This window comes from Gigantopelta aegis, chromosome 10 (assembly GCF_016097555.1).
Source record: "Gigantopelta aegis isolate Gae_Host chromosome 10, Gae_host_genome, whole genome shotgun sequence".
Taxonomy (NCBI): Eukaryota; Metazoa; Mollusca; class Gastropoda; order Neomphalida; family Peltospiridae; genus Gigantopelta; species Gigantopelta aegis.
The window spans coordinates 35692664-35719547 of record NC_054708.1 but is presented as its reverse complement, the minus strand read 5'-3'; the positions used below and the strand labels follow the sequence as shown (position 1 = coordinate 35719547).

At 36.4% G+C, this 26884-nt stretch overlaps 1 protein-coding gene across 2 annotated transcripts in view; it reads left to right on the top strand.

Moving 5' to 3' along the window:
- LOC121384572 (anaphase-promoting complex subunit 4-like) overlaps positions 1-26884 on the top strand; it is a 177948-nt gene that overhangs the window by 5723 nt on the left and 145341 nt on the right. Inside the window, exons 1-10 of one of the 2 annotated variants that reach the window (XM_041515028.1) lie at positions 531-861; positions 5775-5917; positions 7948-8047; positions 9637-9844; positions 10271-10297; positions 11333-11377; positions 12379-12484; positions 12871-12978; positions 15219-15302; positions 20177-20272. In XM_041515028.1, the coding sequence (XP_041370962.1) occupies positions 5804-5917; positions 7948-8047; positions 9637-9844; positions 10271-10297; positions 11333-11377; positions 12379-12484; positions 12871-12978; positions 15219-15302; positions 20177-20272 (888 nt within the window). In that variant the 5' untranslated portion in view covers positions 531-861; positions 5775-5803. Of the gene's footprint in view, positions 1-530; positions 862-5774; positions 5918-7947; positions 8048-9636; positions 9845-10270; positions 10298-11332; positions 11378-12378; positions 12485-12870; positions 12979-15218; positions 15303-20176; positions 20273-26884 lie in introns of those variants that run through there. The other variant, XM_041515027.1, reaches the window with a different exon arrangement.

The following is a 26884-nucleotide window of genomic DNA, read 5'->3' as shown; positions in this document are numbered from 1 at the left end:
AAAGATGTATTCAGGCTTTAAAAATCATAGACCACTTGACATATTGTGTTACTGGCCCTTATTAAATTAACCAGCCCTCAAATTATGACATTGAATGGAGGACCTTACTAGTAGTTACAGACAAACAAAATGGAGGTATTATAAGTTACTTTTTCCCTTCTTTTTTTGTATGAAGTATTTATCAAATTGATGGTTGCTCAGTGGACTATTTTTGTGAAAATACACAAAAGTTTGTTAATCTCTGGCTATTGGATGGCAAACATTTGGTAATTTTGACATATAATCTTAGAAAGGAAACCTGCTACATTTTTTCCATTAGTAGTAAGGGATCTTTTATATGCACCATCCTACAGAATAGCACTTACCACAGCCTTTGATATACCACATATAGTTTTCCAGATGATTTTTACTCAATGCCTTGAGATATTGAGCTGACATTTTGTGTATATAGCTTATCATATAATGTTACTTTCACAGCGATTTACCCATTTTTCACACAGTTATGGCCCCTGAACTTAGGAGATATGAACATTTGTTTTCCCAGATGTTTTTTTGCAATGCCTGATGATATCGAGATGAAAGTTTGTATACTGCTTTATCATGTATTATTTAATCATTCTTTGCCCTTTTATTTCTTTTGTCGTTTCACAAGTATTTTATCACAAATCTATTTGAAGTGATTTAAATGTGCATGTATGGGAAGCATTAGCAAGGATTGTGTGCTGTATAGCAGAAATTAAGTGGAAACATCCTCACCTTAACTGGGATTGTCAAACATTATGTGGAGGATTAGGAAGATGGTGTCTCTTTAATGAGGAGATCCTGGGCCGTTTCCCAAGGAACATGTGTTGGTCTGAACAGGTCAGAGTCTTTGATGTTGGCAAATACAGGCAGTATTATTTGTTCAATTCCTTTTAAATCATAGTACCTGTTTGGATTGCGTTCAGATTCAGCAAAGATATCTATTAAAGGCAGTTAGTCAGATCTTTTTGATGCCAAATGTAATAATTTGTCAAATTCCTCCTTAGAATCACAGTAACTTTTGTGATTGTGTCATGATTCAATTTGTTTCTTGGTTTCCATACAAGTTAACAATACAAGTTTTCATTGCTTTTCAGATACCACTTGAATGTTGTTATTGTCCTTTTTGAACTGATGAGAAAAGAAATCTTAACTTTAAATTAAAATTAATGACTCACTATTTTGGGGAATGTAGGCTGGGTTTGAATGTTGAATTAACATAATGATAACAAGGGTATTTTATAAATACAGAATGTCATATACATTGTTATCACTTCTTATTTATGCAGGAACACTATCTAATAAGTATAGGATATTAAACAAGCTTCCATTTTGTATCATGTTTATGTCCCAATTTTCAGTTGTCACTTGCTAAAACATTATACATTTGATCATCATCTCCCTCCCCCCTTGGATACATCGATCTTCCATGCTGAAAAGTACATTGGGTATACTTAGGAGCTTGGATTGCACCAATATTTTTGGGACATTCAAGAAATCACAGATGTAAATAAACATGTTTTAAAGAAATTTCAGATTTGATTGGAATTTTAAAGTATCTTCTAGTTTTATTTTATAACACACTGGTGTGTGTATTCTTTTATTGATCCCACCTCCCCCTGTACACCCTTCATACGTAGGACTCAAACCCCCTCCCCCTTCTGTTTGTAAGTACTTTATAGATGACCCTTAACCAATAGACAACAATAAGCAGCCTTTCTGATGAAATGAGCTTTGTAGAGTAGTAAATACACGCTGTTGTTACAGTGATATCGGGGATGGATGGATGTTACATCTTTTTATCTAATTTCAGCTCTTTGCCCGCCCGCGCGCCCCCCCCCCCCCCCCCGCAGCCCCAGTTTTTAGGTCACCTAAGGCAAAGGCTCTAGTAACCTATTGTGATCCATTTTCATCCATCATCATGGAATTATAAAACATTCTAACTACTCGACCAATTCCAACCAAATTTGGTTGCAAGTTATTTGTGAATATGGTCATTCTGACCCCAGGGGCCCAAATGGGGAATATTAAGCCAATTTTTTAAAATCTTCTCCTCTTCAAAAAATGCTATTTAACCAAATAGTCTTCATATATTTAAAGATGAATTTGTGAATGTCGTTAATGTTAGGTCACTCATTTGTCAGGTCCCCCAGGAAGAGGGTGAAGTTTACTAGTTCTATAGTTACCGTATATAAAGAAAAGTAAAGTTTGTTTTATTTAACGACGCCACTAGAGCACATTGATTTTTTATCGTATCATCAGCTATTGGACCTCAAACATATGGTTATTCTGACACTGTTTTTTTTATAGAGGAAACCTGCTGTCGTCACATAGGCTACTCTTTTACGACAGGCAGCAAGGGATCTTTTATTTGCGCTTCCCACAGGCAGGATATCACAAACCATGGCCTTTGTTGAACCAGTTATGGATCACTGGTCAGTGCAAGATGTTTACACCTACCCATTGAGCCTTGCGGATCACTCACTCAGGGTTTGGAGTCTATATCTGGATTTAAAATCCCATGCCTCGACTGGGATCCAAACCCAGTACCTACCAGCCTGTAGACCGATGGCCTAATCACGACGCCACCGAGGCCGGTCTCGTATGTAAAGAAATGCATTTTAAACTCTTAATTTCTTCAGATCTACTAGATCATTTCCAAACTAAACTTTGGATGAGAAGCTTTCTTGACATATGGAGAAATAAACTTATGAATTTGATAATTCAAACACACACACACACAACACACACACACACACACACACACACACACACACACACACACACACACACACACACCCTAGCCTGAGGGGTGGGACCCAAAAGGACAAAAAATATGACAATTTTAAAAAATCTATACTTCTCTTCTTCCGTAAATGCCAAGCCTTGTTACATGGAAATATTAATTTATTAATTTGGTTATGCCCTAGGAAATGAGGGACGGGACCCAAAGGGAAATATTAAGCCAATTTTTTAAAATCATCTTCTTTTCTTCCTCAAATGCTATATGGAATAGTCTTCATGTATGAAAATGTCACTACATATATACTGTATGTACACAGAAGAGGGCCTCGAAGTTGCTAAACTTGTGCTCGATTCTTTTGTTCTTTGTACAATAAAATATGTTGTCAGTCAGTCAGTCTAAGTTATGAATTTTATTAATGTTGGATCCCGTGTTTGTGCCTGAGGATGGGTAAAGTTTACTAGAGAACTTGTATTTTTAAATAAATTTTGTGTGAAATCCTTGACCCATGGAGAAACAAAATCATGAATTTGGTCATTCTAAATTTAAAATCATGAATTTGGTCATTCTAAATTCAACATCATGAATTTGGTCACCCCATGAGTTGGTCGAGGTTAATTATTTAGACACACAGGCTCTTGTTTTGTCATAATTTTCACTAAGTAGAATTAATTTGATCTAAAATTCAAAAAAATTACCTTTTTAAATGTGTATATTTAGTGAAATAGCATTTTCAGCTTTTTAAACATTTATTTCAGTTTTTCTTTTTAATGGGTATAACTTTTCAGGAATATGCTGGAATGTATTTTGGGGCATTTGATGTACAGTTCCGTTTTGGTCTTTTCCAGAATACTATGTATTGTAGATAATTAAACAAATAAAACAATGCTACAAACTTGTGTAATTTAGAATTTATCCCTAGGTGCAGTTTTTTGTCTTTACAATTTTCAGACTTTTAAAAATTATTTGCAATAAATTGGAACATAATGGAGATCGCTATAATGAAATGGCCCCATTATAGTCTAATAAGTGTTGTACTAGGTGCCATTATTTTCTTCTTCAGATTTGCAACAATATATTCCATTTCCTCACAGTCATAAATAAATATCACAGTTGGTGAACCTATCTGTTGGCCAAATTGTTTTGTCAACATTTGATCCCACTGGGTAGACTTTGTAAATGTCAAGGGATCACCAGGATTAAATCACAATGCCTGGAAAAACTGTAATCTAGTGACAGGCAATTGATCAATTTTTCAGTGCCAGAGAGATTTGCTTGAGATGACTTTGAGTTATGGGAATTCTGCAGCTGTGGGGTATTTCACCAGGGCCTGGACTCCAGGGACTCTGCCGTAGCCTCATGGGATAGCTGATAGGAAGTCTGATGATTTGTCTCTCGGCAGGGGTTGCAAGGGGATGATTAATTTTGTCAAGGCTGATCAAAGCTAATTACATTATATCAGCTGTTGCAAGACAAAAGTGATAAACTAAAGGTTTTATGTACTACTTGCTATTATGTGAAATTTTATTTGGCATTCATGAAGCAAACTATATAACTACATGTACATCTGTATATTCCAAGTTGCATCATTATTTTATAGAAGTTTTTTTTAATATTATATGATGGTAATTGGTTTTTAAATTTAAAACAAAGAAAACGGTATATATCCATCTTTGATATACTCTGTATCTACAGCATTATGATTCATTTAATGTGAAATACGTATCTTTATAAATGAAAATATATAAACACTGAAAAGGTTTGCTGGGTATAGTAGAACTGTGTGCTTCCTGAATGATAACAGCTTTTGTAAATTTTGGACAGATTGCATAAGTTCAAGAATAAACATCACGTACAATTCTTTGATAGAAGTATTATTTCAAACAACTATCTTAACATTAAGTAATTTTTATGTGTTCAATGACAGCTGTCATTGCTCATATAATGTCATTACAGTGATGTAGTGAGGTTATTTGAAGTAATGGTTAATGATGTAGAAATTCTGTGGTTTGTTTATGGCCTCATGTTGTCATCATCACTGTTGGAGCAGACGGTGGCTAGGTGTCGGTGATGTGCTGCATGCCAGCTATTTGAATATTTAATACACCTGCCCCACTGATACATAACTGGTACATTCTTGAATTTCATTTTTTTTTTTAGATAACAGAATTAATATTATTTAAAAAAGTTAGTTTGTTTTGTTTTGCTAAAGCACATTATTTATTAATCATAATTGGATGTAAAAAATTTGGTAATTTTGACATAGTTTTAGAGAGGAAACCTGCTACATTTTTCCATCAGTTGACAGGGATCAATTGTGCACCATCCCACAGACATGGTGGACTGGCTGGAATGAGAAATACCCCAATGGGCCCAACAATAGAGATTGATAACCTGCCAGCCAGTGCACCACGTCTGGTATATCAAAGGCTGTGGTATGTGCTATCCTGTCTGTGGGATGGTGCATATGAAAAATTCCTTGCTATTAATGCAAAAATATAGCAGGTTTCCTCTATGACTGTCAAAATTACCATATGTTTGACATCCAGCAGGTGATGAATTATTTATAAATGAATGTGCTCTAGTGGTGTCATTGAACAAAACAAACAAACTGGAAAAAGTACATGTTATTTATAAAGCATTTTCATTAATACCATAAGATTAATGGTAGCAGGTTTCTTCTCTAATTGTATAGACCATATATTACAACAATTACCATATTAGATGCCTAACAATCACCAATTAAATTCCGGTAGATCCACTACTAGTATATCAAAGACTATGGTATGTGCTGTCCTGTCTGTGGGAATTGACATATAAATGATCCCATGCCACTGTTGTTTGTAATGGAAAATGTATTGAATTTTCTTTAACAGTAGCTGATGATTAATTAATCAATGTGCTCTAGTGGTTAAAGAAAAAAACCAAATTTTATACCATATGCTGGATTGTCATAAACATTCCTTTCCTTTCTGTAAATACTTTATTTTGTGCTGTATATTTGTTACAGACTTTCTCCTTGACTTAGCATACCAAGTGATGTCATCAGAGGCATTCCGTCAAGTAGATGAAAAACATGTGTCCAGTGAAGTTGACCACATGTTGTGGTCACCGAAGATCGACTTGGTGGCCTTGTCCAATGTTCAGGGAGAGGTAACTGTGTGCTTGTCATTTGGCCTGTAGTTTACTGCATGCCATGTATTCAAGTGGATTTCATTTTAAATAGGGTCATAAAGTTTAATTGAATGAAGCAGTCCATACTGTTAGTGCTATTGGGGTTGTGATGATTGATTATAATCCAGAATTGTTTGGTTGGGCACCATCGATGTAATCATCAAGTATGAAATCCTTAATTGATTGGTGCAGAACATTTTTAAATGATGAAATTGATAGAAAATCTACTATGATTTGGGTTTGCTTCCATATATACTCTGTCAAAAAAGAAATGCACAGGTGATAGGGAAAGAAGAAAAGTGTTTGATTTTACAAAATATAGTTTTTTTGTACAATGTTGCTGAATGACCATGTTTGTTAATGTTCCTGGAATGGGACAGCATGCCCAAATGCACCCTAAAACAAATTTAACGCACGTTGTGTGACAGTTGCAGGAAATCAGCGTGAAATGGTCAGATTTTGGCGAATACATGTGAAACTCGGGGCAAAAGATTGGGGTAGTGATGGGTATTTAAAGCTGCAATACTCGCAATGATGCCTCATTTCCATTTCGACGTAGATGAGTTACAAGATGCCAAGACTAAGCCTGCCGAATCGAAACATTGCAATAGGCTGCCTCCAGTTAGGTGAATCGCAGTCAGCAATCGCACACCACATGAATGTCCATCAGAGCACCATTTCACGTCTCTTGGACAGGTATCAGCAGTTTCAATCAGCTGAAGACCGGCCCAGAAGTGGAAGACCTCGCATAACGACTGCAGCACAAGATCGCTACATCCGGGTTCAAACTGCCACAGCAACAAACACTGCTAGATGCATACCTGGTTTGAGAAGGGTGTCTGCACAAACCATTCGGAACAGACTTCGAGAAGCTGGTTTACGGGCTAGGAGACCGTGTGTTGGCGACGTCAACATCGACATTTACATGTTCGCTGGTGCACGAATGTACAGGGATGGAACTTGGGAAACTGGCAGCAAGTATGGTTCAGCGACGAGTCACGTTTCCTTCTACAGCGATGTGATGGATGACAACGTGTTTACAGACGCCGCAATGAATGTTTTGCCAGCAACTGCATTGCCCAAGTTGACAGATTCGGTGGAGGGAGTGTCATGATGTGGGGAGCCATCTCATACACCGGCAGAAGTGAACTTGTGTTCGTACACGGCAACGTGACAGCTGTACGCTACCGGGATGAAATTCTTTGCTGTCACATGCTTCCCCATTTTGGATCGACAGAGGACTTTCAGTAGGACAATGCCAGCCCGAATGTAGCATGTGTAACAATGGATTTCCTACAGAATGAGAACATTAATGTGCTGCCATGGCCATCAAAATTGCCAGATCTCAACCCCATTGAACATCTATGGGAGAACTGGACAGACGTGTACGCCAGCGTGACCTGAAGCCTCAGACGCTTCCGCAACTGTCACTTGCACTGCAGGAAGAATGGGCTAGGATTCCACGTGCCCGGATTCAGAGACTCATTCAGTCTATGCCAAGGAGATACCGCACAGTGATTGCTGCTGCTGGTGGCCACACAAGGTACCGATTTCAGCGCCCTTGTGTGACGCTGTTTGGTGACGAAAACGCCTCCACTGCCGTCAGTCTATAGCAAGAACATTGTCACATACTCATGTCAAATTTGACTGTGATATGATCATAAATAACAAAATTATGCCACTTTGTATTAAAGAGATAATTCCATGAATATTTCGCCTATGCGTTTCTTTTTTGACAGAGTATATATAAATATGAATAGGTATAAAAAGCTAATTTGGTAAAATGTGTATAGTCTAAAAATTTCATATCCTTTTTACATTTATACTGATTGTGTAATTCAATTTTGATCCGATGGTGCAGGTTATTGATGTTTGATGCTGGAATGTCAATGAAAGTAAACAAATATTGGATTGAATTTAACACATCAATGATTTAATATTGTTCTAGTCTATTCTGTTGTATATTTGACCTTGTTGCTGTGATTGCACTGTGAGTGTTAATGTTTCAGGTCATATTACACCGCTTGTCATGGCAGAAGGTGTGGACGTTAGCACCACCCGAGGAAGGGGAGACGGTGGGAGGCTTGGCATGGAGACCAGATGGAAAAGGTACTCACTCACTACAACACTGTCTTTTCACAGAGTGACAACTTTCTCATAAATTGGCTTTATGTGGATTTACATGGTGATGTTGAGAAGTACACAGTATTTTATATAAATAAACTGTCTGAGACATTTTTAATTAAAGAATTGAAATTTTTAATTAAAGAATTTAAAAGCAGTTGTTGAACATATTAAGAGCGGAATACTTTACGATTTTAAAAAAGTTGGTTTTGAAAAGAAAGTTTTAGACTGAACAAAAGTGATGTGAAATATCAGTGAAAATAATTGGTAACAAGAAAATTAATGTAAAACAAACTTTTGTTGCACTGTGTAAGTAATAAAGTTTTTGTTTTAGTACTCTCCCATAGCTGTGGTAACAGATCAGCTGTTTATAGCATTTTACACTTGTTAACCGTGAACAATTATGTTTGTTAAAACAAATTAATATGTTGACAACAGGATGATGACACTTTACCTTAAATGTACCTTTTATTTTGTATAATAAAGTTTGAAACTTAAGAATGGGGGAAATATTGGCATTAGTATTTTCTGTCTTGTTAACTCCAGTTTGTTAATTCCCAGATTAAAAGACTAAAAGATTACAGACTAATACATTTATATGAAAATACCCAGATAACTTTGATTGTATTTACTCACCAGACTTCATTCTGTTCAAGTCATATTTCACTTTCATTTGAAACAATCCAACATAAACAACATATCTTAACCTGTAATCAAATTGGCCAATGACTGTTTACTGTGTAAACTGGCTAAAAGTGTTTAATATATTAAACATATTTTGAAAAACATTATAGTCTTACACATTTCTTTAAAAAAAACTACATTGAAGAAAGAATAGATTTGCAGCACTGTTAGTATCCCGTATATACACCACTGTTCACGTGCTTGAAACTACCATTCAGCTTGCAGTCACATTGGTTACTTGTGACAAACAAACTCTCAATTTGTGCCTAATAAGTGCACCCTCTTACATGGTAGGAAGGACGATTCTTTGGCTAATTGCTGACAATTACCACTCATTGTTTGCTGTCTGCACTGTGTTGGGACTCATTTGTTATGCTTCTGAATAATATTACCAGTATTGACATCATCTGCTACTATTAGCTAAACACCTGCTTTTGAAAACTGATTTCTACTATAATTGTGTTCTAATTTGTTGTTGTTAATTTTTTAGATTTATTATACAGTTATGGGGGTCTAAAATTAACCGTTTACATGATATGGGGCCTTAAAGGTGATATTAAGGCATGTTGAAGTTGGTAGTTCAGTGTTTGAAATAAGTACTTGTCCGTTTGTCCTGACAAGTGAAAATCTGTTCGGACATACAGAATGTGCCTCGGTGGTTGTCCAGTGGACAAGTAAAATATTCAGTGGAGTTTAATTTGAGCAATCACAAACATCATCCTGGTGATTGAATAAAACAACCCATTCATTTGGACAAGTGAAAATATTGTTCGACAAGTAAGTTTCTAGATGTATTTGTCTGGTGGACTAGTAAAAAATTCTGCTTATTTCTATCACTGTAGTTTCTATGAAAGTGATGTTTGGCTAGCCTTATTTCTTGTGTTTGGCAGTTTTGGCAGTTGGGTATGCATCTGGTAAGATACGTCTGTGTGACATTGAGAATGCCGAGGTTCTGCACAATATAAACATGAGCAAACGGATCACCACCCTGAACTGGATCTCACAGGTTTTCACCGGCTCCGACTCGTGGTCTACTGAACCATACTCAGAAGACGGGGCCAGTGATTTTCTTCCAAAACTTCAACCACTGAACAAAAGGTATGAATTATTAAACTAAATGTACGAACCATGGAACGAAACATAGTCTTAGAAAGGAAATCTGCTACATTCTTCCATTAATCACAAGGGATCACCCCACAGACAGGATAGCACATACCACGGCTTTTCATATACCAGTTGTGCTGCAATAGTTGCAACAAGAAATAGCCCAATGGGCCCACCGACAGGGATCAATCCCAGATTGACCACTTTATCACAGAGCCACTCCTGCCCTGGCACGTTCGGACTAGCAACAAATGTTGGGCCTGATTCATTTTTTGAATTGGACACAATGGCCATTGTAAGACAGTCGTAAGATCGATGAGTTGGCCAACTCTGTCATGACAGTTGATAGTCTGAGCCTAATATTGTATAATTTTATTATTATAATGGATGCTAATAATGTTTTTGTGTGTTTTGTTTCAGCTATGGAACAATCTCAAAAGGTCACCAGTAAGTTTTTTTAAAGTTTGCAGACCCTATTTTATTTGATTGTAAAGTATCTTCAGGCTAAGGTCGACGACAGTCACTTTTCGCACCCTTGTTTTGGCTTCGTACACAATAAATATAGCATATCCTAGCGTAGTTTCACTTGAAATCCATATTTCGTAAAAGGTACAATTTTTTTAATCACAAGATTTTCTTCAAACACATTCAGGTGCATTATTAATGTTCAAACAAAAAAATTTCAATAGCAATTTTGCATTGAGATTTTTCCAGCAGTCTTAAAACGGAAACCTCATGAACCGAATTTATGGGTTATTGTAAGGACATGCAAAGTGATGTCATTGGAATACTGACGTCATTCAACTTCAAAATTAGTTATATTATTACAATGCTTTGACACATAAAAATGAAAACTGGTCTACTAACCTGTCAAATATATGACTAACTGTCAAATATATGATATCAAAACATTACCATTGGATATGTGTTATTTATTGTGTATGAAGCTAAAACAAGGTTCCAAAAAGTGACTGTCGTCAACCTTAATTACAACTTCTTTTACCATTAAACTACACATTACTTATAACTTCTTGGTTAAATTGTCAATTTTGGTAAATTGTCAACTTAGCACACCAAGTGATATCATCAGAGGCATCCCTCCAGGTAGATGAAGCTTTAAAAACATTTTATGCCAAACAGAAAAGAAAGATGCATCGGGATCTAATATTTTAATTGCACTTAATTTATTTTGTGCCTAATTTTGGAAATGACAAAATTAAACATTTTAATTTTATGTCTATAAAATTGAGAATTGAACCCCATCAGATAATCAGTACTAGGCTGATTTGATTTCTTTAATTAAAATATTAAATTGATAAATCTACAATACAGGCAACATGATATTATAATGTTCACAATTATTCTGGACAAAGGCAGAGAGTCGAAATTTAAATAATTATTTTTATGTAGTGCACTAACATTTTCATTATAATTATTTCCTTTTTATTTTGTTTATAGACTTGTAAATTTAACATTTTTCAGAGAAGAAAATGTTGAAGATAGCAAGAAATTAAAAGACCAAAAAGAGTAAGAAATGTAACCCTGGTGACACTGGTTTTAACTAATTTGTTAAACATTTTTATTTGATAACCATTTTTAACCTCATAAAAATAATAAAAAGTAAATGAAAGAATTAACATTAGTTAGTAAATAATAACAGCATATATTACACAACAGCTGATATAACTTGTAAAGTTTCTCTCTACATGCACTAAGGTCAGACTAAAAAAAGTAGCATATCTAATTACATCGTTTGTTTTTTCATTGTTAATTTCCTATTATAAATTCCTACTAAAATATCCTCACTGCCAAAGTGGCGTATTAGTAAACAGAAAAATCTTTTTAAGGATGGACTTAGTGACATATTGAGTAATGTATGACAGCCATGCCTACAGGTTTTAGATTCACTTGGTAACAGCTTGCAGTGTAACTCCTGTGAACCGAAGCCCCAAGGCTGTGTGTTATTGAGCTAATGCTACAGTTGTTACACTATTACGAAGGGTTACGCAATCCTCCTGGGTTGATATGTCACAGACTGTTTAGGCCTGTATAGATCACGTATTTCAGCTGGTACAGGGAGGCTGAGCTAGACACGCCAGTGAAGCACATTGCTTTTCTTGGTTACTTGGGTCATCATTCAAAATGTAATGTCAGCATTGTTGAAATCGGTCACAGATCTTCATGGAGACGAACATTTTGGAAGATTCACTTGGGGATAAGCAGACGTTTTTAGTCTGCTCCCTTTCCAACTTGAAAATTGCAGTTCTACAGTTAAACCTACAAAGATATTGAAATAAATGTATCAGTTTAAAAAAACAACCCCAAATCTCCCAACAAAACCTTATGGGCCATCTTTCATCAGAGTTTGTAGTTTTCAGATCACATTCACTAACAGTTATAGTCTTGAGATTAAGGAACATCTAAGGCATTCTTTGATTTTAGAGATCAAAGTCACAATATTTAAATAACTTATGTTGTCTTAAAAATAAACATAAAAATTCAGTATTTTTAAAAATGTCTTTTTGCAGATTAAATCTGTTGCTTGTTGGAACAGATGGTGATATGTTGCATACATTTGCATATGGGATATTTCCTACTGCTGAAGTCTCTGTGTCTGTACTAGATGGTTCAGAAGTGAGTTACTTAAAAAAACACCTCATTCTCTTTAATAATTATAAGGTTACTGGACATAAGTCACTGGTACCAAGTTCATGCTTTTTTATAGAAATATTTTGTTTCAATAGCAAAACAATTCAACTGTTCCATGTTTAATCTTTGCAGAATTACATATGTTATGTAATTTAACAAAAGCATTGAAGAATACACAGTTATTTATAGTAAAATGATATATTTTTAAAGATTTGTAATTGCACTATATTAACAGTATAAGTAATAAAATAATGTTTCAAAGAGTTTTTTATAGTCAACAAATTTATATTAGACCCACACAGATGAGTAAATGAACTTTATTTAAATCACCATATTATTTTCATGTGTGTAAGAATTTAATTCTTTTTTAGATCCGTCGCATTTGTTCAGCATCAATCTCACAGGATCTGCATTGCCTTTCGTTGATAGTGGAGTCGAGATCGGAGCAGTCGGACGACATAGACTACTATATGCTAACAGTAGATACAACTAATAATTTTATATTAGCTCTTCTCGTAAAAAATACTTTGGTTAATGATGTCACACTGCACCTCACTGTCCGTGTATTGAGTAACACAGTGCAGAGCAAATGTTTTCACCAACTTGCAGGGTTTAGGGTGGACCCTAAACATTATTAGTGATTTTGGTGAGAAAATCTGCAGTAAAATTCATGTTTGAGTTAGAGAAATAGAATGTAACCAGATTGAGGCTCTTTAAAAAAATGTATTTTTCCAAATTCAACAGTAAGTACTGTCTTGCTTATGTGGTAGTGTATAAATATTGTTACACTATTAACTCAGTAAGATGAATTGTTAGAGTGCTCATTTTGAGGGTCTGTGCGTCGAATCCCCTGAATGGAGGTGGATTATCTGAACATTACATTTAAAGCCCATATATGGTCTTACCACAAGAATGAAAGTATGGGTAAGAGTCCATAACGGATGACGTTCTCAACTCCTACATGTAGCTGAGGGAGAGGGTATGGTAATAATGGTATGAAATGTTCCTATTTGCTCAGACCATAGTGTTCATTATATTAAAAGATTGAAAGATGAATTAGGTGTTATATTGATGGAAAGAACATTTAAATGAGTCTTTAAGTGCTGCTACTGAATGTGTAGCCTAATCTATATGGTGACAGTGAACTTCATCATGCTGGCAACTGAGGCTCCAGAGATGTGTGCCCAGGTCAGCATGCTTTAACCACAGTTTGATATGGACATGAAAGTGGTTGTACCACACCATTCAGTAGGGGTTGTAAACACAATATTAGGTAACCGTTTGTGCCATGAATTTGTTTAATAATTTACAAAAGATGGCCATTGTGTATATGGGAACCCAAACATGATCAAGAGGTTGGTTCCTCTTCTTACCAGTTTGTGTGTTGCACATGTGTTTACAAAACAATGGTGTCAGTGTTTTCTTGTTGATAAATAGTCGGTGTCAGAGTTGGGATTATTTCAAAGTGCTTTGTCACATTCGCTGGATTTATTCATGATGGAGTGTCATTATATGATTAATTCTCTTCAATAGAGTAACATCCTCTGGCATTTTATCTTTTATGTTTCATCTAGACTGTCTCTCTCATTCCCTGTAAAAATAACTGAAGTTATCCAATCATGTTGAGGCTACCAAGTGTGAAATGCTCTGAATTGAAGAGTGTTTGACCACTTGACGAAAAAATTGTAAATTTAAAAAAAAGAAATGTAAAAATTTAAATGCTGTTGCCATCTGGTTTTTATATGCCCATATAAGATGTGTCGTATTATGGTATGGTGTTGTCCATCCGTCTGTATGTCCGTCCGTACATCCATCTGTTATCTTTTTTTTACTCCGGACCATATCTTGCATACAGATGCATACAGGACCATCAAACCTCACATGTAGGAACAACATGGGATGGCGGTGTGTTGTGTACTATTACTAGGTCACTGTGACCTACTTTTCACAGTCTACTGCACATAACAGTAAATCCTTGTCTGGACCATATCTTGCATACAGATACATACAGGACTATCAAAACTCACACGTAGGAACAACTTGGGATGGTGGTGTGTTGCATACTATTACTAGGTCACTGTGACCTACTTTTCATGGTCTAGACCACATCTTGCATACAGATGCATATAGGACCATCAAACCACATGTAGGAACAACTTGGGATGGTGTTTAGTCCAAAACAAACATTTCATCCATCCCATTGTAAAAATTTCGTAGAATTGAATCATGCCCATAAGATATTTATTAATATAGATGTGGTTTTCCATCAAACCCCTGATTGGCGTATCATGTACCTCACCAGTACTCTTGTTTAAAAATAAAATAATGTAAATAAATCTATTACAAATACAATTATTTAATTAAAATTAATGGTCTGTTAAATATAAATTTAATGGGACATAGTTCAGAGCTGAACACTGCTGATATGCATCACTAAGTAGATGACTTTAGATTACTTCATATGTGTGTGTCTTAAGGAAGTTAATTGACAAAAAGATACTGTCATCGTAGCTTACAAAATATTTGTTGTAAAATATAGGCTGTATTACATGAACAAAGCCAGATTAGTTGTTTTTTCAGTAAAGCAGTATTAAATAGTAATAAAGTTTGTAAATGTAAAATTAAAATAAATTACACACTTTTTTCAGGTATTTCATAATTGCAAAATGATGTAAGTTTTTTGCAGACTCTACCATATTTGTTATTACTTTGATTTCAGTATGACACAATGTTGTTGGCATCTCGCCACAAGGAACTGCGACTGTTGGCGCTGAAATATGGTCAGATAACCACACTCATTGGGGTATGTTTATTTTAAAGTGTTTTTCTAAACATTCACAATATATGGGTGAAATTAAAAAAATAAGAAAAGAGTAAACCCATTAAGATGGCTTGGAAAAGAAAAAACCCTTCAATAATGGGAAAAGATAATAAGTTTAGATAGTCAATGATGACTTTGTGGCACATAAATAGACAAATCTACATATATGTGGTTTTCTGATTTCTGTATTCCACGAGAGTATTTCCTGCTGGAAACCCCGATGCCGCAGGCATTGTTGCTAAAGTCGGCGACAGTCACTTTTCGCACCCTTGTTTTGGCTTCGTACACAATAAATATAGCATATCTTACCGTAATTTCACTAGAAATCCATATTTTGTGAAAGGTGCAAGTTTTTAATCACAAGATTTTGTTCAAAGACATCCAGGTGCATTAGTAATGTTAAGAAAAAAAAAATCAATAGCAATTTTACATTGGAATTTTTTCAAAAAGGAAACGTCATGTACCCAGTTTATGGTTATTGTAAGGAGATGCAAAGTGACGTCATAGGAATACTGACGTCATTTAAATTCAAAATTAGCTGTATTATTACAATGCTGCACTACATTAAAATAAAAACTAGTCTACTAACCTTGACCCCTGTCAAATTCCTATAACAAGCAGACAACGCTGTTTACAGGTCGGTACTTTTTTTTATTTTTCATAATTCTGGACAAAATATTAATTTGAAGTTTTGAAAGATGAAAGAAATAAAACGTACCTTTTGTCAAATATATCATATCACAAAATTACGTTTGGAGATGTTTTATTTATTGAAAAAGAATAAGAATTGTGTACGATGTAACGAAGCCAAAACAAGGGTCCAAAAAGTGACTGTCGTGGACCTTAACTATCGTGGATTAAAAGCTCGTTGGTTAGTAGTGTTCCCATCTCAAGTTTTGGTATCGCGCTCATTAAATTGTAAATATTTGTCACCATTTTCGTCTGTTTTCAGTTCAAATTTTCCACAAAATAACATTTTAAACAAACCAAGCACAAACTTTGTTTACATATCACGAAGGGCATTCCCGGTAACCGTGTGCTATAAATAGTAGCATTGAATACAGTATAGTTCCGGCAGTTGAGTTGAATATGGAAAGTTGTATTCAATTCTTGTATTCAGAGCTGTATTTATATAGTAAGATTTAATGGGTATGTAATAAAAATTTTATTGGTTGTTTTTTACAGTGTACATTATCCAGATATTAGAATGAGTGTGTTTTACCTGTCTCAATGGTAAAGTGGTTACGACATCAGACTAAGGGGGCGGCTCGTAGCTCAGTGGTACAGCGCTCGTCTGATGCGCGATCGATCTGGGATCGATTCCCATCGGTGGACCCATTGGGTTATTTCTCCTTCCAGCCAGTACTCCACAACTGGTATAACAAAGGCCGTGGTATGTACTATCCTGTCTGTGGGATGGTGCATATAAAAGATCCCTTGCTGCTAATCAAAAAGAGTAGCCCATGAAGTGACTACAGCAGGTTTCCTTTCTCGATATCTGTTTGGTCCTTAACCATATGTTTGATGCCATATAACTGTAATTAAAATGTGCTCAGTGCCTCATTAAATAAAACATTTCCTTCCTTCCATCAGACTAGAGTTCGATTGATACTGAGCTGATGTCCTGGTACTAGCCTAGAGTGAGTTCTAATGGCTCAGTGGGGAAGTGAAAGGTCACTAAACTGATTTCTGTCTCACCGACCACTACCCCACAGTCCTGGTACTGGCCTAGAGTGAGTTCTAATGGCTCAGTGGGGAAGTGAAAGGTCACTAAACCGATTTCTGTCTCACCGACCACTACCCCACTGTCCTGGTACTGGCCTAGAGTGAGTTCTAATGGCTCAGTGGGGAAGTGAAAGGTCACTAAACTGATTTCTGTCTCACCGACCACTACCCCACTGTCCTGGTACTAGCCTAGAGTGAGTTCTAATGGCTCAGTGGGGAAGTGAAAGGTCACTAAACTGATTTCTGTCTCACCGACCACTACCCCACTGTCGTGGTACTGGCCTAGAGTGAGTTCTAATGGCTCAGTGGGGAAGTGAAAGGTCACTAAACTGATTTCTGTCTCACCGACCACTACCCCACAGTCCTGGTACTGGCCTAGAGTGAGTTCTAATGGCTCAGTGGGGAAGTGAAAGGTCACTAAACTGATTTCTGTCTAACCGACCACTACCCCACTGTCCTGGACACACAGCCCAACTAGTGGAGGTGTGTCCCCAGGACAACATGATTGAACCATATCTGGATATAAGCTAAATAAAATGATGGGGTGTCGCTGGGATACAACCCTTCCAGTGCAATATTACACTGATTCATGTGTGCCGAGACTTGAGGCATATTATAAGGGTTAAAAATAAAGCAAGAAATTAGAATTACTGTTAAAAGATTTCATTCCTGTGAATATCATTTTCCATTACATTACCTGACTACATTTTCAATAAATAGCTACAGATCACAGGGCTTCTAGATTATGGTAGCCCAACTCCCATGGCTAGTGATATTCAATGTTAGTAAATAACCACTATTGTCATGCCCAATGGCTAGTCGAATTGTTTTTTCAAATGTTGCAGTTAAGTCTATTTTTTTAACTTAAAGTAAAGTAGGGCTAGTGAATTTTTAATCGTGGCTAGTACATTTTAAAAATCACTGATGCCATGGCTACTGGATATTTTAAAAGTTCTAGAAGCCCTGAGATTGGTTTGATTGTTAAATTTTACATACTCTATGGATGACCCCAGTATCCATTTGTTGGTGTATTCTGTTACCTATAAGCAGTACTGCTAGAGGTGAGATTGTTGGTGTATTCTTTTGCTATAAGCAGTACTGCTAGAGGTGAGATTGTTGGTGTATTCTGTTGCTATAAGTTGTACTGCTAGAGGTGAGATTGTTGGTGTATTCTGTTACCTATAAGCAATACTGCTAGAGGTGAGATTGTTGGTGTATTCTGTTGCTATAAGCGGTGCTGCTAGAGGTGAGATTGTTGGTGTATTCTGTTGCTATAAGCGATACTGCTAGAGGTGAGATTGTTGGTGTATTCTTTTGCTATAAGCAGTACTGCTAGAGGTGAGATTGTTGGTGTATTCTTTTGCTATAAGCAGTACTGCTAGAGGTGAGATTGTTGGTATATTCTGTTGCTATAAGTTGTACTGCTAGAGGTGAGATTGTTGGTGTATTCTGTTACCTATAAGCAATACTGCTAGAGGTGAGATTGTTGGTGTATTCTGTTGCTATAAGCGGTGCTGCTAGAGGTGAGATTGTTGGTGTATTCTGTTGCTATAAGCGATACTGCTAGAGGTGAGATTGTTGGTGTATTCTGTTACCTATAAGCAATACTGCTAGAGGTGAGATTGTTGGTGTATTCTGTTGCTATAAGTTGTACTGCTAGAGGTGAGATTGTTGGTGTATTCTGTTACCTATAAGCAATACTGCTAGAGGTGAGATTGTTGGTGTATTCTGTTGCTATAAGCGGTGCTGCTAGAGGTGAGATTGTTGGTGTATTCTGTTGCTATAAGCGATACTGCTAGAGGTGAGATTGTTGGTGTATTCTGTTGCTATAAGCGATACTGCTAGAGGTGAGATTGTTGGTGTATTCTGTTGCCTATAAGCAATACTGCTAGAGGTGAGATTGTTGGTGTATTCTGTTGCTATAAGCGGTACTGCTAGAGGTGAGATTGTTGGTGTATTCTGTTGCTATAAGCGGTACTGCTAGAGGTGAGATTGTTGGTGTATTCTGTTGCTATAAGCGGTACTGCTAGAGGTGAGATTGTTGGTGTATTCTGTTGCTATAAGCGGTACTGCTAGAGGTGAGATTGTTGGTGTATTCTGTTGCTATAAGCGGTACTGCTAGAGGTGAGATTGTTGGTGTATTCTGTTGCTATTAGCGGTACTGCTAGAGGTGAGATTGTTGGTGTATTCTGTTACCTATAAGCGGTACTGCTAGAGGTGAGATGGTTGGTGTATTCTGTTGCTATAAGCGGTACTGCTAGAGGTGAGATTGTTGGTGTATTCTGTTGCTATAAGCGGTACTGCTAGAGGTGAGATTTCTGGTGTATTCTGTTACCTATAAGTGGTACTGCAGGAGGTGAGATTGTTGGTGTATTCTGTTACCTATAAGCGGTACTGCTAGAGGTGAGATTGTTGGTGTATTTTGTTGCTATAAGCAGTACTGCTAGAGGTGAGATTGTTGGTGTATTCTGTTGCTATAAGCGGTACTGCTAGAGGTGAGATTTCTGGTGTGTTCTGTTACCTATAAGCAGTACTGCTGGAGGTGAGATTGTTGGTGTATTCTGTTACCTATAAGCGGTACTGCTAGAGGTGAGATTGTTGGTGTATTCTGTTGCTATAAGCAGTACTGCTAGAGGTGAGATTGTTGGTGTATTCTGTTGCTATAAGCGGTACTGCTAGAGGTGAGATTGTTGGTGTATTCTGTTGCTATAAGCGGTACTGCTAGAGGTGAGATTGTTGGGTACTGCTAGAGGTGAGATTGTTGGGTACTGCTAGAGGTGAGATTGTTGGTGTATTCTGTTGCTATAAGCGGTACTGCTAGAGGTGAGATTGTTGGGTACTGCTAGAGGTGAGATTGTTGGGTACTGCTAGAGGTGAGATTGTTGGTGTATTCTGTTGCTATAGCGGTACTGCTAGAGGTGAGATTGTTGGTGTATTCTGTTACCTATAAATGGTACTGCTAGAGGTGAGATTGTTGGTGTATTCTGTTGCTATAGCGGTACTGCTAGAGGTGAGATTTTGGGTGTATTCTGTTGTCTATAACCAATACTGCTAGAGGTGAGATTTTTGGTGTATTCTGTTGTCTATAGCCAATACTGCTAGAGGTGAGATTTTTGGTGTGTTATTTCCAGTACCTTCAGCTGACTATTCAGCAGATGTCGGAGGCATGGGAAGACATTTTGATGACGATGGACACGAAGCTGCTGACATTTGCAGAGCAGAAACAGGTAAGATGGAGTAGTATAACTACTGAAAATCATTACATACCAGCTGCTACTTTTCTGTCTACGGGAGAGTGACTGTAAAAGATCCATTGTTGCTGTTTTGGTAGCTTGTGTGATGGAAGTAGGTTTCCTCTCTTTTCTCTTGATTAAAAGTCAAAATATCAAGTTAGACTCCAAATAGCCATAGATTAAGATGTGCTGAGGTGTCATTAAACTAATATTCCATTCCCTTTCCCTTTATTATTTATTGTGTTTATCATATTATTCGTTTTAACCATCTTTGAAGTATTTGGACACACTCCTTCTAATTTATGTTCTTTCATCAAATAAACTAGTGCAATAAATAGGAATCGAAAACAATGTATGTGAAGTTCTGTATTTATTATATACCTTCTTTTATGTTTTACAAAAATGTTTTTTCATTTAACGTCATAACAACACTTTGTTGAATCTATGATCATGGATTTGTTATCATTAAGAATCATACTCTGCGGCAGCCTTGTGTAATGTTTCAAATACGATGTGATGTAATTTGTAAATCAGACATGAGGTCAGTAAATAAAAGGCACTAACTGCAGTAACAATAAAAATGGAATTCCCCATTATAAGTCCCGGTCCAAAATAAATTTATCACACGGTTTCAAAATGCCTTTATCACTATAGTAAGATTGAATAGGTATGTAACAAAATACAGTACCTTCAACCAACTGTTTGTTGGGCTGTTACAATTTATTGATTTTAATCAGTGGTTTTTTCTGTGTTATTAGTCCCCTATCGGTCCAACCCGAGGGGACTATAGGTTTGTCTGTCGGTCTGACGGTCCGTCCGTCCGTCTGTCCATCCCACATATATAATTTTTTTAATATTGTTTTTTTTTCACAATGTCTTAAGATATTAAGCTGACATTTTGGGTATAGCTTTTATCATGTAATGTTACATATCAGGTTTGACTTCCATGGTGATTTACAATTTTTTTACAGAATTATAGCCCTTGAACTTAGGAGATATAAAAATTAGTTTCTCAACTTTGTTTTTGCAATACCTCAAGATATTGAGTGTAAATTTTGTACAAAGCTTTATCATGTTATGTTACAGATGAGGTTTGACTTTCATGGCAATATACCCACTTTTCACAGAGTTATGGCCCTTAAACGTAGGAGATATGAACATTTGTTTTCCAGACTTTTGTTTTGCAATGCCTGAAGATATTGAGATGGAATTTTGAGTATAGCTTTATTACGTAATGTTACAGATCAAGTTTAACTTTCTTTGCAGGGGCGAGACGTAGCCTAGTTTTAAATCGCTCTCTGAATGCACGATTAGTCTAGGATCAATCCCCATTAGTGGGCCCATTGGGCTATTTCTTGTTCCAGCCAGTGCACCACGACTGGTATATCAAAGGTCGTGGTCGTGCTATCTTGCCTGTGGGATGGTGCAAATCAAAAATTCTTTGCTACTAATGGAAAAATTGTAGCTGGTTTTCTCTCTAAGACTATATGTCAAAATTACCAAATGTTTGACATCCAGTAGCCAATGATTAATACATCAATGTGCTCTAGTGGTGTCGTTAAACAAAACAAACTTTTTAACTTTCATAGCATTTACCTATTTTTCACAGAGTTAATGGCCCATAATATGATAGGGGACATGTATTGCTTTATCAGTACTCAGTACTATGTGTGTGATGTAAGGCGGGACGTAGCCCAGTGGCAAAGCACTCGCTCAATGTGCGGTTGGTTGGCGATCGATCCCCGTCGGTGGGCCCATTGGGCTATTTCTCGTTCCAGCCAGTGCACCATGACTGGTATATAAAAAGGCTGTGGTATGTACTGCTCTGTCTGTGGGATGGTGCATATAAAAGATCCTTTGCTGCTAATCGAAAAGAGTAGCCCATGAAGTGGTGACAGCAGGTTTTCTCTTTCAATATCTGTGTGGTCCTTAACCATATGTCTGACACCATGTAACCATAAATAAAAATGTGTTGAGTGCATCGTTAAATAAAACATTTTTCTTTTTCTGTGTGAGACTGGAGAGATGATTGAGTCATGTTAAGACCAGCATTAATTAGCCTTTGACACTGTCGGTGCCTTGTCCTGTTTATATGCAAACCTTGCTCAATATTTTACACTTCTTAGCTACAACCCTTCAAATTTTATTTCTAAATTGACCATTTGAAATGCTGATAAGTTTGAAATTATTTAGAAATTTTGTTTTGTCATTAGTTTTAATGTAACAACATAGAGGATAGAATCTGTATATTTACATAAAACCTGGGGGCTTTGGTTCCTCACCCCCACCATCTAGGAAATTGATAATATTTTTTTAGGGAAAAGGTTAAATTGTTCACTTCCAAGATTGTTTTATGGCAGATCCATCTGATACTTTGTGTTCTTTGTTTCGTTCTCTTGGTGGGGGTGTTAGTACTTGTTACTTTGTATGTGATTAATTTCTCAAAGTTTTCTATTATTTTATACTTCATGTTCATACGCAGAAATCAAAACACATTTAACAAAATATCAGGGCAAGTTCCTTCTGGCTCCCCAGTAAAATGTCAACATTTTATTTCAGTAATGTTGTATTTAAATGGTCTTGTGGGTTCTCAGAGCTTTAACAACCACTGAAAAACTATTATTCCTACTAAAGGCACTTCCATGTTGTGATAATAAATAAATATCACATTCACATGAACCAGCTACAAAATTCATGACATGTGTTTGACACTTGGTGAACTCTGTTGAAAACTTGTTTAAAACTGTCACATCTGGGTAATAATTTGTATGTATGGCCTGCCCCATTTAGTTTCTGGCCAGGTATCTGCACCCACTGGCTATTAGTCTGATGACCAATAGTGTTCCAGCTGAGAATCACACCGTGTCTAGCCAAAACTGATCAAACCATCAGATGAGATAGCACATCTCTGATTGTGTTTACCACACACTGGTATTACACTGCTCTGGTGAACCTACAGCTAATAACGCACAGTAATCACCAACCACTAAACTGAACAACACACAGTATTCACCAACCACTAAACTGAACAACACACAGTATTCACCAACCACTAAACTGAACATCACACAGTATTCACCAACCACTAAACTGAACAAAACATAGTATTCACCAAACACTAAACTGAACAAAACACAGTATTCACCAACCACTAAACTGAACAACACACAGTATTCACCAACCACTAAACTGAAAAACACAGTATTCACCAACCACTGAACTGAACAACACACAGTATTCATCAACCACTAAACTGAACAACACAAGGTATTCATCAACCACTGAACTGAACAACACACAGTATTCACCAACCACTAAACTGAACAACACACAGTATTCACCAACCACTAAACTGAAAAACACAGTATTCACCAACCACTGAACTGAACAACACAGAGTATTCACCAACCACTAAACTGAACAACACACAGTATCCACCAACCACTAAACTGAACATCACACAGTATTCACCAACCACTGAACTGAACAACACTCAGTATTCACCAACCACTAAACTGAACATCACACAGTATTCACCAACCACTAAACTGAACCACTAAACTGAACATCACACAGTATTCACCAACTACTAAACTGAACAACACACAGTATTCACCAACCACTAAACTGAACAACACACAGTATTCACCAACCACTAAATGGAACAACGCACAGTATACACCAACCACTAAACTGAACATCACACTATTCATCAACCACTAAACTGAACAACACAAGGTATTCATCAACCATTAAACTGAACAACACACAATATTCACCAACCACTAAACTGAACATCACACATTATTCACCATCCACTAAACTGAACATCACACAGGATCACCAACCACTAAACTGAACAACACACAGTATTCACCAACCACTAAACTGAACAACACACAGTATTCACCAACCACTAAACGGAACAATACAGCACACAGTATTCACCAACCACTGAACTGAACAACACACAGTATTCACCAACCACTGAACTGAACAACACACAGTATTCACCAACCACTGAACTGAACAACACAAAGTATTCACCAACCATTAAACTGAACAACACACAGTATTCACCAATCACTGAACTGAACCACTACAAATAACATATCATGGCAACACTTGGAAAACAGACACTATCATAAAGGAACCAGATTTAAGATATTAGTAAAGAAAAGATATTGTTTTGAAATATTTTATTGGTCAGAAAAAAAGTCAAAAAGGCAGAGCCTATATAAGTGCTCTCCTAAACAAGATGGACATCAGACAATAATCAGTATTCATAATCATATATAAAACATAATAACATAATGTCCAATGGCATGAAGTATTTAACATGATTAATATTTATTAATATATAGTAATAAAAGGTAGAGAGTAGATAGAATAGAAATGGGATAGTGGAGAAAAATTATGATAGTGATTTTGTTGGAGCTAAATTTTATATGGGGCAGTAAAAATCGGAATAATAAGTTAGTTCAACTCGAATCTCTTACTTTCAGCTATATATTTATGTACTGCTTTAAAAATTAAAAGATATGGGGGGTTTCATAATCAACAAATGCTTTTGTTTCTGTGACTGTTAAGCAAACTGACAGAATTTAATTTAAATTCTTTTGAAAGGGAGAGCTGTGTTGCTGCTATTTTTAAATTAGTAAGTAGTAGGTGGGGAAAAAAAGGAAGAAAAAAATATACTTGAAAACAAGTGGACTACATTATCTCGGAAATCCAATCCTATTGACAGCCAATAAAGAAAAATCTCTTGATGTGTTATACATTATTGCCATGGTCATTTATTTTGAATTATTTTGATATTTATATTATCCCATCTCAGATATGTGTGCTAATCCAAGACTGAATAAAACATACAAATTATAGATGGAGAGGTTAATTAACATAAAATGAAATTTGTATACTTATTTGTAGCTGTAGGTTGTTATTATTAAAAAACAGTATTAAGCAGATTTAACAAATTAGCTTGGTTTTGATAGTGATTAACTCTGTGATGATGTGAATAATGTCTTACAAGTTGACAAGGACATGGAGGTAATTCGGTCAAATTGTTGTTGCTTGAGAAGCAGATCTAGATGGATGTGTGTGGTGGCAATACCACAAGGAGACCAAGCAGGATGTCTTTACCCAACAATGAGGCCAGGTCAGATCAGCATCCAGACTTTGGTTTGAAAAACAACTCAGAACAACAATTTGAGTATCACTTTGAACTGAAGTGGGTCAGCCTGTGCCTCATAGCATTAATGGTTGGAGCATTTGTATGACCGGCATTTGGGTCAGGACCTTTCATTCAGTTTAGATTTCAAAGAAACTTTAATCTTGTATTAATTGTGAGCTTTACTTGAACCGATGCCCTGGGATTCAGTGACTTAAGATATAAAATAAACCAGTCGATTGATTGTATTGGCCTTTGGCCGTCATACAGCCAGAGGAAGGGGCCAGCCATCTGCGATGCAATTTGTTGGTCTGCAAACTTGCTAACTGGACACACCCGGCAAGCTGGTCAGGACCTGAGGCCTCCATTATGTTCATTGTTGAGTTGGCCAAACATCTCAGATCAGTGGCATGGAAAATAGCTTTCTTTGACTACAATAGTCAGACACGGCTCCTTTAATTCAGCTGGCTGTTGGTTGGTCTTCATGTCTGGCTTTTTTCACATGCCAAATGATTTTACTGCAAACTGTTTTATGAGAGTTCAGTTTCTTTTTTTTTAATGTTTATATATATATTTAAAAAAAAAAAAAATTGTGGGTTTTGTTTTTATAATGGTGTTTTTCAAACTTGCAAATTTTGTTATAATTTTTTAAATATTGATTTCTTTGCAACAGAATTGTTTTTACATACTGGTAATTGCTAAGCAAATTGAGATGTAATGTTCAGCGAAACCTTAACCATATTGTAGTCCATACTCATAAAAATGTTTAAATTCTGAATATAAGTTATGTGATTCATAGACTGCACTGTGTCCAAACTTTAGCAGACTGTTTAAAAAAAAGAAGAAACCTGACCATTAGATAACTGCAGATGACAGATGTTGTTGGGTTGTTTTTTTTTTTTTTTTTGTTTTTTAAATGTATATCTGTTGTCATTATGAGACTCAAAAATCAATAAAGTAATTAATTTGTGGTTTAAATCTTTATTGTAGTTTCTTGTTTACAGTTCTTTACAAGTTGTACGTGTTTGAGTAATTCTTCAACATACATGTTTAAATAGTTTTTGAGTAATGGTCCTTTTATGAGTTTAGTACCAGAGGTTGAAGGGAGTTATTAATGTTGGTTTGATAGCGTTGTTGTTGACTTTGTTGTGTAACATGTCCGAATGCTGCTTGTTTGGTGGTGCTGACACCCACTATACGGAGGTGATAGCTTTGTTCTGGGAAGGACACTCACCTCATCTGTCAGTTCAAGCCTCCCATCTGAATTTAGCCATTCAGACTCCATAATGATTATCCCAGTGAATGTTTAGCATGGAACACCTTCATCTATGCACTGAAATGTGGCAGGCTTCTTGATACAATGCTCTCCCAGCCCCTTGAGAAAGTGCCCCATGGTCAGCATGACACTGTGAATAGTGTCATACATAATGGATCAC